Below are 14,733 nucleotides of genomic sequence, written 5' to 3'. Positions count from 1 at the left end.
GCATTCATAAAATCAAAAGTATGTTAATACAAGTGTGTGTGTGTGTGTGTGTGTGTGTGTGTGTGTGTGTGTGTGTGTGTGTGTGTGTGTGTGTGTGTGTGTGTGAGATACAGAGGTTGTCAACAGGTGAACTTCCTGACGTCCTGATTGGCTGTCTGTAGTTCCAAACACCTCCAGACCCGCCCACAGTACTGTCTCCACCTATCACATGTGCTTTGTGCTCATGAATATGTAAGCAGGTATGTGATGTCTCTTAAAGAGTGTTCTACTGTATGTACTGTCATAAAACATATTTAACATCATACACTAACAATCACATTCACAAATCATCAGGACTGAGTATTTTTATAGGCAAAATAAAGAATATGAGACGTATATTAATACATATTGACAGGTCCTGTATCCAATCATCTGACACTCTACACACTTCTTACAACACAAGAACACGGTAAGACTTAATGTGCTTGGAATGTAAAATATGGAATAAATGAACAACATGATTTATATTCATATTCATCCTGGGTTGTGTATCGTTTACATTATGAGTCATTTTAGGAGAGTTAATCCTATTCATCCTGGGTTGTGTATCGTTTACATTATGAGTCATTTTAGGAGAGTTAAATGGATTCTAGGTAACTTTAAGCCTACATAAAAAATAAAAAATAAATATATATATATATATATATATATATATATGTACGTATATATATATATATACATATATATATATATATATATATATGTGTATATATATATATATATATATATATATATATATATATATATATATATATATATATATGTATATATATATATATATATATATATATATATATATATATATATATGTATATATATATATATATATGTATATATATATATATGTATATATATATATATGTATATATATATATGTATATATATATATGTATATATATATATATATATATATATATATATATATATATATATATATATATATATATATATATGTATATATATATATATATATATGTATATATATATATGTATATATATATATGTATATATATATATATATATATATATATATATATACTATATATATATATATATATAAATTTTATATATACTATATAATGATGCTGGGGTGTTTTCCTGCATTGAAACACAGTCCTCTTTCTGAAATCCGTATTTTTCCTACTATTTATGTTTGACATACAGTACGGGTATCCGGCTCTGTCCGGGACGTAAATAAAATGCACGCATGTGCGCCTCCGTGCACGTCCGTGTCCGTGTGAACTGTCCTATCAGCGTCCTCGCTCAATGTTCTGTGATTGCCAGCGAAGGTTGGCCAATCAGGTGGCGAGTTCGAGTGAAACCGAATGGAACCGAGACCAGACTGAGTGCACCTGACCAAAAACGAGCGGCAGCCATCTTTTCTGTCCGCTATTTTCTCTGCTGTTTTAAAATTTCAAAAAGCTCTCAAACTTCTATTTTGAGCCACGGAATTTACTTAAATAAGATATCGTTTGCATAGAATTTAGTTGTTTAACTTCATATATGTGGTCAATTAATCATGACAGAGCATATGTAAAAATTCAGAGAACCAGCAGGGGCGGGCAATGATACGCATTGTATCTGAATATAGCAACCTATTTTGGGCATGGCCCCTTCAGAAGTCCCCCTGCGTCACTTGTCTGGTGGTCGGGGAAACAAACTGCTGATGAGGAGGAGGGGGGGTGGAGTGGAGGGGCGATGTTTTTGATCTTAAAAGTTGCTTAATACCCCTTTAAGTGATGTGTAAGTATTAAAGATAAATATGGATCAGCAGCTCAGCTTTAATCACATTGTTAAGAATCACTTTAATCAAAATGCTTTATTTGATTTATTCTAGTTCTGTCCAATACATATTGAGATATTTAGAACATAATTATCAACACGAGGAGAGGAGAGGAGAGGAGAGGAGAGGAGGGCAGAGCTGGATGATTGATTAGTGTCAGTTATGTTTGTCAGTGAAGGAGTACTAGTAAGGCGGAATTTTGATACCATAGTGCACTTGGTGATACAAGTGCGAAATTTGGCACAGATGACCTTCATATGACCCAAATTGATAATCAACCTCTGGCCACGCAGAATTCCTAAGATTTCAAGATGGCCACCACCAGTTTTCAAAATGTCTGCAACTGGGCCAATGTGTTGGACTATATCGCTTTGCTGGGGCTTATCTAACTATATAAATGGCGACCGACTTCCGCACCCTCGGTGGCGACACCCCACAGCTCTGTTATCGAATAAACAACGCACCGCCAGACCACATGTCGCCAACTGACTCGCCACGGCGGCCGCGCTGAATTTACGCCTCGCGTAGGGGACATCTCACTGCTCACTACACCTTTTCCACCGCGCAACATAATTAATTCTACTCACCAAATGTCGGACAAAACGGAAGGGGAGGCAGCTTCGTACCGTTTACCGTGCGCACGACCTCATCACCACAACAGCAGGCAGCCGCTGTGGGGTTTTTTTCCTTTTTTTCCAACCTTTTTTTTTGGTCACCATTTTCTCCAGGCACCATTTCTGGTGTAACGTGCGGCAGCATGCGCTGGGTTGCCAGGTTTGCACAGCCACCGCCAGAAACAAGCAACCACCTTCATGAAAAAAAAAAAAAACACCGAAATGGTCCGCAATGTTCCAGGGGTGTCCCCGCGCGTCCCAACACTCCACAGGGGGTCAGTGGACCATCAGGGGGTCCGCGGACCCCCTGTGGACCCCCTGAAACATAACAAATATTATTTCTTCAAATTTTTTCCTTTTTCAAAAAAACTTTTCCACAGTTTTACTCCGGCGATTTGGGTCCCCCAATATACACACGGCCACGCTGGGCCCCGTGCGCGGCTGGGGTTGAGGGGGGCGTAGCCCCCCGAAACTCTAGTTTTAATATAAGAGAATATGTTCTGGAGGTATTCCTACCAAGTAAGATAAAAAATAACATTAGGTTCCAATATGGCGGCATGTATTCCAATATGGCTGCCGATAAATTGCAGAAATATGCATCTGCTTATGGTTTATCCACATGAGCTTGTAGTACTGTCTGTTGCCCTAGGTCATTAAAAAGCTACCAAATCACTTTAAAATGTGCTATAAATTGATTCTGTGTATGGTAATTAATACAAATACATGTGCTTCAAGCTCATGTGAATGTACATTTATGCAATCTATCGGCAGCCATATTGGAAAATATGCCGCCATATTGGAACCTAATATTATTTTTTTTATCTTACATGGTAGAAATACCAGCAAAGTGATATAGTCCAAAATGTTGGCCCAGTTGCAGCCATTTTGAAAACTGGTGGTGGCCATCTTGAAATCTTAGGACTTTTGCGTGGCCAGAGGTTGATTATCAATTAGGGTCATATGAAGGACATCTGTGCCAAATTTCGTGCTTGTATCACCAAGTGCACTATCGTGTATTGAAAACGGCAAAATTCCGCCTTACTATACTGCATGGGAGGGACCATGTCACTGTACACACACACACACACACACACACACACACACACACACACACACACACACACACACACACACACACACACACACACACACACACACACACACACACACACACACACACACATCTAGTCACATGATGTGTGGTTTGTCTGAAAGAGTCTTTCAAAGTTCCCTTTCTTCACCATCTCTGCAGAGTTGCTGAAGAGACAAATACATTTCCTATTTGACATGACAACAACTAAATATTCATCTTGTCATAATTGCTCTTATATTGGTCACAGTACAGTGTGATGTTACAATGATGCTAAAAGGATAACACATTGTGGTCCTGTCATTCAATTCATCACTCATGAACATTAAACATCACAAAGAGAGGAAGAAAAGGGAAGTGCAGAGACGTGTGGTTAGAGTAGAGAAGCTGCTTCGTGTCATCACAGACAACAGGAAGTGAGCTTAGTTTCGACACACTGAGCAGACATGGTGCCTGGCAACAGCTACGGAGGGATATGTCACACATATTGACTGGCGTTTACAGTAGCCAATGGGACGAGGTTATCAGTCTGCTCCCCATGCCTGTCTGTCTGTCTGTCTGTCTGTCTGTCTGTCTGTCTGTCTGCCTGTCTGCCTGCCTGCCTGCCTGCCTGCCTGCCTGCCTGCATGGGGGTGAGCTTGTAGATCTGCCATGGATGCCATTTATTCACAGTGTCAATTTAACTCAGAGAGTGTTTGAACCAAATGGACCATTACAGGTCCATTTGGTTCCATTTGTACACTCTCAGAGTTACAGACCTGTAAGCAGGGGTGCAATGCTCACTGGACGGCCTTGCACGGCGTGCCGGAACCTATTTGACCAGGAGCACACGCAGGCACACGCATAGATTTAAAACTACTTTAAATTCACACCTCAACAAAGTTTACAAAGGCTCCCGACTCACGCCAGGTACGTTAACATAAGAATTAGCCTAGATGTATATCAATTGTCCATTGTGTGACCTATAGTGTAGGTGTTAAGCGACGTGCGCGTCACGTCATTAAAACACAGTGCAAGCACTTCCCAAATGAGCATAGCAACACTGCCTGTAAGGGTCCATTTGGTTCAGATCAGATCAGTGAAGATATAGGCCCCTATTCAGGGTGCACTTGGAACAAACCGCTAATTACGGAGTGCGGACTAGGCAAGAGGCGTTGCCCCGCAAAATTTGGTATTCTGTGGTACTCCCCCGCCCCGCAAAACACCTGCGCTACCCGTTACATTATGCATAGGTGTGGTTTGGGCGTTACAATGATAAAACCAATCACCGTGCCAGAAGCCATTGCCTTTAAGAGAAGACTGCGCTCGCCGTCATCCCCGATCCAATATATGCTCTAGCCTATCTCCCCCTCTGCACTGTTGCCTGGTCTGATTATTATAAGCCACATTGGCCTTGTTTTCCTTCTTTTTAATTTTATTTATCCAAATACATTTTTATATTAATTTGTAGCCTATTGTGTTAACAATAAGCGTGTCATATTAGTCAGATCCGGAATAGTATTATGAAACTTAAAGCCATTTAAAATATTTATACTATTGGTACACACCGGCTGCTCCCAAATAATTAATTACATCATGTTGCCACAACGCTCCTACAGGCACCCATGGACCTCCAGCTGGTCGACCACAGGGCTGGGCGGTGGTACACTGACATACAGTAGCACATGGGTATAATAAATGGGACAGTTTTAGGAAAGGTCTATATGTACTCACTTTGGCTGTTATTGTTCTATTTCCACCATTCTAATGGATTCCAGGGGTGTGTAAACAGGGGTGTGAAGTTGCTCCATAGTTTCCTCTGAAGTGACGCCGTTAAAGTTAACTATTATACATCCATATTGTCCCCGTTATCTTTCATCATCCACCTTTGTTCAGTAATCCAGAACAGAGCTACACTTTAAGTTTACATCAATCATAGCCTCTCAAACCCAGACACATTGCTGCGAACCGCGGTTTGGGTGGGTTCGGGTCAATCAAATATAATTATTAATTAATATCGGATAAACCGCGGGTGAAATATTGCGGTAAATACATTAATGACATCTAATAGCCTATATCTATCCATAAAATAGCTAAATCTCTGCGTGCTTGTGTCTGTGTGAGTGTGTAGAGCAGTGTGCGATGCGATGACAAAATGCATTGATTTAGCCTATGGAATGTCGGTGCGTCTTTTTTCTTTTTTTTAAACCGGTGCTAGCAGTGTGCTCTGTGGTGGAAAAAGTACTCAAATTCTTTACTTAAGTAAAAGTACCGACTGCAATATAAGAAATACTCTGTTACAAGTAAAAGTCCAGAATTCAAAATTTACTTGAGTAAAAGTACAAAAGTATTGGCATCAAAATGTACTTAAAGTATCAAAAGTAAAAGTACTAAAATATTTGAAAATAGCAGATCTATAAGCTCTGCTTATAGATCTGGGGGGGGGGGGGGGGTCCCCCCCCAGTTCAAATATGGTTATTTTGGGGGGTCGATTGCCTGAAAAGATTGAGAACCTTTAACAGTAAACATGAACGTAGCGTTTACGTGGGGAATATAATAATAATATAATATATATAATATATAATATAATATTCACCCGCAGCATGGGTTTAACGAGACAGCAGCCAAAATGAAAATCACACTAGATGATCCGATCATCTTATAAAAAATGTAAGTGCTTAAGATTTTAGCCCAAACCCAACGGGACCCGACCCGGCCCGTCGGCACCGGCTGGGCCGGGTCGACGTTTTTTTTAATCCAAATAAATTCATATATTAATTCATTTGTAGCGTATTGTGGTCCCAATAAGCAACGCTTTCCAAGAGTATATGAAAGCCATTTAAAATAGTTATACTCTTACACAGCCGTTGCCAAATAATTAATCATCAGGGCAGAAGCGCAAAAGTAGGTAAAATCAATCAATCAGCCAGCTGTTTTCTGTCACTGCGCGGCACTCTTTAAAGTTTAAACCAACATGACATATACAGTAGAATGTAGAATTGATCTTCAGACAAATTGGATTATTTCTTCAAATGACAAGAGCAGGCAGCAGGCAGTACGAGGTAACATTGGATGTCAATTCAATTCAATTTTATTATAGTGTCAAATCACAAGTTGTCTCAAGACACTTTACATGTAGAGAAGAGACCCGACGATCCCACCCTGAACAAGCAATTTTTGCGACAGTGGCAACGAAAAACTCCCTGTTTCCCATCAAACAAAGTAATCCGAACTGTTTTGTACTGCTTATTTTGCTTGCTGAAAGCATGATTTTATTAAGACATGACAGCAATATGGAAAAAAAGAAAATATCTCAATTAAAAGTATATTTCGTATAATAACCGAATATCATTCTTAAAATTGTTATGGGGCAGTGTATATATTTATATAGCACTTATATATGGTGGAATGACTCCTGTTCTTAACGAATTACCAAGATTTAATGCAGCAATTAAGCTTCTTTAGAAAAATGACTGACGGGCTGGGCTGGGTCTAATTTGTCAATTATTAGTTGAACCGGGCTAAAATATTTAGGGGATATGAAAGCTCTAGTTAGTAGTTTGAAGTGCTCATGTGGCCTTATAGTTGCTTCTTTTTGTTTTCATAGACCTGCGGTTGCTTATTTATCGCCAAGGCTGCATGGCAACAAAGCCATTGCAGTGTCTTTGTGCACTTGGCGGGTGGTTTCAGAAATGGGCGGGTGCTTTTAGAATGCACTATCCCCCCTCCCCAAGCCGTACCCATGTGTGTCTGCAGAATGGCAATGTGGGGGATATAGCAACAACACGCCCACGGCCACACCTCCACGCGCAACTAACGGCGTCGGCATAATGGGGGACGGCTAGCGCAGGTGCCAGCAGGTGCTAGAATAACATATTGGGGCCGCGCAGCTCAATTTTCCGTATTTAACGATAGTTAGGGACGGGCAGATGGACCCTGAATAGGGGCCATAGTATATATAGATAATAGTGTATAGGCAGACAGGCAGACAGACACTGAGGTTCCAGTATATTATTATAAGTGAACTTAACAGTTAATAGAAGCAACAGTTACAACTTATCTTAACCATTTCTCTTTCCAACATGTTTAGGATCATTTTAACGTTGACTCAGGCTTCTGTGTTTCACAGTTTATAACAGAGGTGATGCAACTTTGATGATGCAGAGGGCCACTATATTTACACACTCACTCCAGAGGGACACATTGCATAATACCGGACCATTCTATGTCACATAAAAGTAGCAAAAATAGCTGGGGTTTTTTTTGCAGTTTTTTTGGGCTATTTTTTAAATTAGAATCCTGAAAATAACATTTTTTATTTAATTTCAAATGCATTTAGTTATACTTATGTTAAGTTTATGAACTTAAATACAAAAACATTGGACATAAAAAAAGTACTTTTACTTCTACTCCACTGCATCTCAGAGGCAAATAGTATACTTTTACTACACTACAATTATTTGAAAACTTTAGTTACTAGTTACTTCGTAGATTGTGATTATTATTACAAAAATACATAACCATTTCAGCCCTGTATAAATTTCAGCCATTTGAAAATAGCCGATCTACAAGCTCACAAAGTGTTGTGATGTGACGCATTGTGAGCTTGTAGATCTACTATTTTCAAAGGATTTTTATACATTATACATTTGAAAACTTGGGACATTCTGCATAATGAGTAATGGGTATACTTTTACTTTTGGGAGAGGAGAGGAGAGGGGAGAGCAGAGCTGTATGATTGATAGGTGTCAGTTATGTTTTCAGTGAAGGAGTACTGCATGGGAGGGGCCATGTCACTGTACACACACACACACACACACACACACACACACACACACACACACACACACACACACACACACACACACACACACACACACACACACACACACACACACACACACACACACACACACACACACACACACACACACACACACATGCACGCACGCGCACGCACACACAATCTGGCAACACTGCCAGAAACTTTAAATGCCTCTGTATAGACCCTCAATAACATTATACAGTGTCACACATTTTGGCTCCCATGCGCGTCAATGGCGTCTGTCCGGCCCGCTAGGCTGACTGTAGAGAAGCTGCTTCCTGTCATCACAGACAACAGGAAGTGAGCTTAGTTTCAACACACTGAGCAGACATGTTGCCTGGCAACAGCTAGGGCGGGACATGTCACACATATTGACTGGCGTTTACAGTAGCCAATGGGACGAGGTTATCAGTCTGCTCCCCATGCCTGTCTGTCTGCCTGTCTGTCTGTGTCTGTCTGCATGGGGTGAGCTTGTAGATCTGCCATGGATGCCATTTATTCACAGTGTCAATGTAACTCAGAGAGTGTTTGAACCAAATGGACCATTACAGGTCCATTTGGTTCAGATCAGATCCTACATCAGTGAAGGTGTGTGCCTACAGACAGACAGACAGACAGACAGACAGACAGACAGACAGACAGACAGACAGACAGAGTTGTGAACTTAACAGTTAATACAAGCAACACAACTTATCTTAACTATTTCTCTGTCACACATGTTTAGGATCATTTTAACGTTGACTCAGGCTTCTGTGTTTCACAGTTTATAAGTTGCAAGTTCAATATTTAGATATTTGATTTTAATTTTATCAGACAATTTACAAACCCATTGTAACTTCAAACTCCATTTTAATCATGATAGATACATTAAAACACACTCCTCTGCTTCTGGTTACTGATATTGTCCTTCTAATGAATGTTAGACTCATTAAAACACATGTCTCTGCTTCTAGGGACTGATATTGTCCTTCTAAATGAATGTTAGACTCATTAAAACACACATCTCTGCTTAGTGACTGATATTGTCCTTCTAATGAATGTTAGACTCATTAAAACACATGTCTGCTTCTAGGGACTGATATTGTCCTTCTAAATGAATGTTAAACTCATTAAAACACACATCTCTGCTTAGTGACTGATATTGTCCTTCTAATGAATGTTAGACTCATTAAAACACATGTCTCTGCTTCTAGGGACTGATATTGTCCTTCTTTATGAATGTTAAACTCATTAAAACACACATCTCTGCTTAGTGACTGATATTGTCCTTCTAATGAATGTTAGACTCATTAAAACACACGTCTCTGCTTCTAGTGACTGATATTGTCCTTCTAATGAATGTTAGACTCATTAAAACACATGTCTCTGCTTCTAGTGACTGTTATTGTCCTTCTAATGAATGTTAGACTCATTAAAACACACGTCTCTGCTTCTAGTGACTGATATTGTCCTTCTAATACTCGAGGGGGTCATGTTTTTTTAAACAAGCTTCTCTCAGTCTTCACTCATCCTACTACAGCAACAAAAACATTATCATCATTATCATTATCATTATCATTATTATTATTATTATTATTACCATTATTATTGTTGTTGAAGTAACGCTAAACAAGCTTCTCTTAGTCTTATTGTTGCCAAGTCTGCTTAAATAGTGAGACTTTTGTCTTGTTTTTTTCCAGAGTTCTGGGAAAATACAGAGACGCTTTGGGGAGGAGTGTCAATCATATTGACAGACAGTTCAAGTAAGTGTGTAATGTTATAATACATAATACAGAGATTTGGTGTTGACAGAAAAAAAGGGTCCAAGAAATGTAAGTCTGTTTTACTAAGAATAGAGGGTTTAAGTAGGCTACATAATAATAATATAATAACTTTATTTATATAGCACTTTTTAAAACATGAGTTACAAAGTGCTGAACAGCAGTATGTTCGAGCATGAAATATTTAAGTAAGGTAAAAAAAAACGTTAAAAAAAGTAAGTTAATTCTGACAAGCAATGAAGAGAACATATGTAAACAAACTTAAAAGAGACCAAAATAACGTTGGTCTCGTTGGCCACATCAACAAACAGTAATTTAATGTATTATTTTGCTATTCTTTATTGTGCTCTCATAAAATATTCAGGTGAGATAAACTAAACAGTGCAAAGTATTCAGGCCATTCACCACAAATAAATAAGGACGTTTACATTTATGCATGTGTTATGTGTTTGTTCTGGCTGCAAGAAAACTACAAGAGACAAACCCGCCCAGTGTAGAGAACACAGGACATATCTGTCCTATTGGTTTGTGTCTATCACTGCTGGGTGATAGTTTACCACAGTGTAGAGAACACAGGACATATCTGTCCTATTGGTTTGTGTCTATCACTGCTGGGTGATAGTTTACCACAGAGGAACCCGGATATGTGCATCAGATCATCAACTTGTTGCATCAGGACGGTCTTTCAGGTTTTTCTCATATCATGGGAGTGTATGGATCTTCCTTTAGTGTGGACTTACATGTCTTGGAGGCTTTTTTTCTGTCAACACCAAATCTCTTTACCAAAAATAGCCGAGCTACAAGCTCACAAAGCTTCGTGTTGCGACGCGTTGTGAGCCTGTAGATCGGCTATTTTTGGCTACCAACACATTTGTACTTTTACTCAAGTAAATTTAGAATTGCGGACATTTACTTGTAACAGAATATTTCTACTTTGTAGTATTGATACTTTTACTTAAGTAAACAACAACAATACTTGTTCCACCACTGCATGCACTCCTATTTCAATAAATGTAAACATCCTTATTTATTTGTGGTGAATGGCCTGAATACTTTGCACTGATTAGTTTATCTCATCTGAATAGCTTATGTGAGCACAATAACATAAGAATAACAGTATTGATACTTTTACTTAAGTACAAAATGTGGGTACTTTTTCCACCACTGATAGTGAGTACAATGATAATTATACTGGATACTATTGACACAATGCACATTTTATAATGTTAATAATAAGTTAACATTAACATTAAAATATATGTTTGCTGGAAGTTACTTATTATGAAGGAGTCTCTCTGCTTAACATACAATGCTTCATTATAATGTCTAAGGTCGCCATCTAGCGGCAAAACATTTGAATTCATATGAATCTGTCATTCATAATTATTGATGTAATGTAGCCTAACTTAAACCCTCTATTCTCAGTAAAAACAGACCTACATTTCTTGGACGCTTTTTTCTGTCAACACCAAATCTCTTTGCCAAAAATAGTCGCTCTACAAGCTCACAACACGTCGCAGTGTGACACGTTGTGAGCTTGTAGATCGGCTATTTTTGGCTGATGTTCCCCCATGCTGGGGTTCATGTGGTTAATACTATTCATAATAATGTAATGGTGTTTTCATTTAGTCAAGGAGCACTAATGTTTTCATATTGCTGGATAATATGGATAATATTAATATTTAATATTGCACATGTATAATGTTTTCATGATGAGTTAGTAGTGTTATTCCTCTGTCCTCACTTGTACAGATAGCTCTAGTCATAAGAACTACACATCCACTAGTTATAAGAACTACACATCCACTAGTCATAAGAACTACACATCCACTAGTTATAAGAACTACACATCCACTAGTCATAAGAACTACACATCCACTAGTTATAAGAACTACACATCCACTAGTCATAAGAACTACACATCCTGAAAAATGTCACTGCCCACCAGCTGCTCAAAGCCCTGGAAGATATCAAAGTGGGTGCATCCACACATATACGTCAAGTTGTCGTACGGAAGTCGGAAGTCCCATCCACTCCCATGTTATAGGAAAAGCCGGACCGGAACTTCCGTTTTTTTAACTTAACATGGGAGTGGATGGGACTTCCGAGTCTTCCATACGACAACTTGACGTACATGTGTGGATGCACCCAGTAACGGCCGGAAATGTCCAGAAGTTCTGCATGGGCTTGTGACAACTAGCGTCACCTCGTGGCATGTGTCTGGACGCACCTATCCACACGTTTCCTAGGGCGTTGTGGGCATGACTTCCTGTCCATTTGATCAGGCATCAGGGATGGGGCGGCCATAGCTGAATGGTTAGTGAACCCGCCTAGGGAGCCAGAGGCCCTGGTTGCCCCAGGTTCGATTCCAGGCCAGGTCAGCATATGTGTCGATGAAATGAAATTTGTCCCTGAGCAAGACTCTTAACCCCTAATTGCTCACAGGTTCTCATTGGAAACAAGACCGCAAGGACTTTCATGAACGACCTGTTAAAAGGAATTATCCTTATCCTTATCAAATGGACAGGAAGTGATGCCCACAACGCCCTAGGAAACGTGTGGATAGGGTGAGAGGAAATGAGCGGATACAGTAGGCGGGCTTTAGACCGGATGTGAGCACTGAACAGGAAATAGAAGCACATTGAAACATACAGTATAGTCAGAAACAGTCAGAGACCTAGAACAGATCTACAAGCTCACAGCGGGTCGCTGTGCAACGCGTTGTGAGCTTGTAGATCTGCTTTCAAATAGCTAAAGTACACAAATAGGGCTGAAGTGGTTAGTGTGCGTTTTGTAATAATAATGTAACTATATAAAAGTAAGTAAAGCTTTCAAATAATTGTAGTAAAAGTACTTTTTATACTTTCTACTTAATTACCCCATAAGACCTGTAAATAAAACATATACGATAGGTCTTTGATGGAGATGAATTATAATGATGTATTGATATAGTTTTGTTGTGATGTAACTGACAGACATGATGTGCTTTGATAAATGACATCCCAAAACATTAAGAATAAAAATAAGATCATTGAGACAGAATATGGTCACTGTCAGGCAGAAACCTTGTATCTCCATATTTAAACTGTAAATTAATGTCCTGCTTCATCATACAAGTGTGTCACACTAAAGTAGTGAAAATAGCAGATCTACAAGCTCACAACACACCAGGAAGAAACACGCTGTGAGCTTGTAGATCGTCTATTTTCACCATTAAAAACGTTTTTATAATGATGATTAAAAAGGAACAGTTTTGGACACATATGATGTTTCCATCTGACAGAGACGAAGTTATGTTTAAAAGCAGCTTAAATTCAGAATGTTCATTTCCAGAGACATTGAATAATAATGTGATTTATTTCAGGAACAGTCGAAGTGTCTTTGGTTACAAAGAAATGCTGTTCAGTCACACATTCATATGTAAGGTTTTTATGACCACAATTCATATCAATGTGTTTATTCCTTGTTCAAAGTATGAAAGACATTCAGTTGTTTTAAAACCTTCTGTCTTTTAAAAACATCTAAAACTGTAATTATCTCCACCAGGCCGAAAGGCGAGTATGTTTTGCTCCCTGTCCGTCCGTCCTTCCATGTGCATGTGTCATTCTGTCTGTGGACCGTTGGTACTGTTGGCCTGATGGCAGTGAAACTGTGCACACACACTCCCTGGATGCCAGAGCAGAACCTCTGCCCCACATTTTTCACATGGGCCTGTTATAGCGCCACCAGGAGGCTGCTTTTTGCAAAACAATTTTTTTGACAGTACTCCTACAGGATTTGTCCAAAAATCCCGCACATTTTTCATATACCATCCTGATTGACTAAGGATGGCTTTCAAAGTTTGCTCGATTGCTCCGTTTTGAACACAATTTCTCAAACACAGCATGCAATTTCCGTGAAATTTAGCACGCACATTCCCACTAGGCTGAGGAAGAAATGTCACTTGAAAATGTTCAGCCTCATGGTGGCGCTATAACAGTGACTGATTTGTGTTTTTAGCTATAACTGCACCGATCTGTGTTAAACTTTGTGGGCCCTATTTTTGCCAATGCCTTACCCTTTATCCCTAAACGTATTTGCTATTTGTTACAATTTCAAATAGTTCAACTAGCCGATCTACATCGACACGTTGTGACCTGTAATCCGAGGAGCACTTTTACTAGTTATGTCATGTATTTTCCTCTCTCTGAGAGTGTGTAACATTGAATAGAATAATTGTATTTTGTAAAGTGTATTATTCCACTCAGAGTTAAAGTAACAGAGATGATTTTATCATACATTAATATGATTTTATCATACAGGTTGTTTACCTGCTGTTCCTCCAGTCCACCTCATTAATAAAACACACAATGGCCGACCAGACACCTTCACCTTCAACTTCAGCTTCAGCTTCAACTTCAGCTCCACCTTCACCTTCAGCTTCACCTTCAGCTCCACACACCCAGGTAGGCTACATGCTTTATATTGTTAATTCTTTATTCACTGCTTTAAAGGTTTCATGACGTTCAGTTTTACCACACATTAAAAGTGTTTGTCATGGTCCTTCAAACGTGTGTAAAAGGTTTTAACAAAAACATCCACTCTATTGATCCATGGCAGGTGTTTTCTCTCACATTTCTAAAGCCTTTTCAACTGCAATGAAA

The 14,733-nt window shown here is 39.1% G+C and overlaps 1 protein-coding gene across 5 annotated transcripts in view; it reads left to right on the top strand.

Annotated features, from left to right (window-relative positions):
- The window catches only part of LOC311056090 (NLR family CARD domain-containing protein 3-like), a 63,461-nt gene that overhangs the window by 14,158 nt on the left and 34,570 nt on the right, over positions 1 to 14,733 (top strand). For 2 of the 5 annotated variants that reach the window (XM_084072469.1, XM_084072468.1), the window contains exons 4-6: positions 114 to 239; positions 10,010 to 10,072; positions 14,392 to 14,535. In XM_084072469.1, the coding sequence (XP_083928595.1) occupies positions 14,440 to 14,535 (96 nt within the window). In that variant the 5' untranslated portion in view covers positions 114 to 239; positions 10,010 to 10,072; positions 14,392 to 14,439. Of the gene's footprint in view, positions 1 to 113; positions 240 to 394; positions 449 to 10,009; positions 10,073 to 12,457; positions 12,658 to 14,391; positions 14,536 to 14,733 lie in introns of those variants that run through there. The other 3 variants (XM_084072470.1, XM_084072471.1, XM_084072472.1) reach the window with 3 other exon arrangements.

The sequence above is a fragment of the Gymnoscopelus microlampas genome (genome assembly GCF_963454915.1).
Source record: "Gymnoscopelus microlampas genome assembly, chromosome: 11".
NCBI classification, from domain to species: Eukaryota; Metazoa; Chordata; class Actinopteri; order Myctophiformes; family Myctophidae; genus Gymnoscopelus; species Gymnoscopelus microlampas.
Note: the sequence above shows the minus strand (reverse complement) of the source record. Positions and strands in the feature narration are given on the sequence as shown.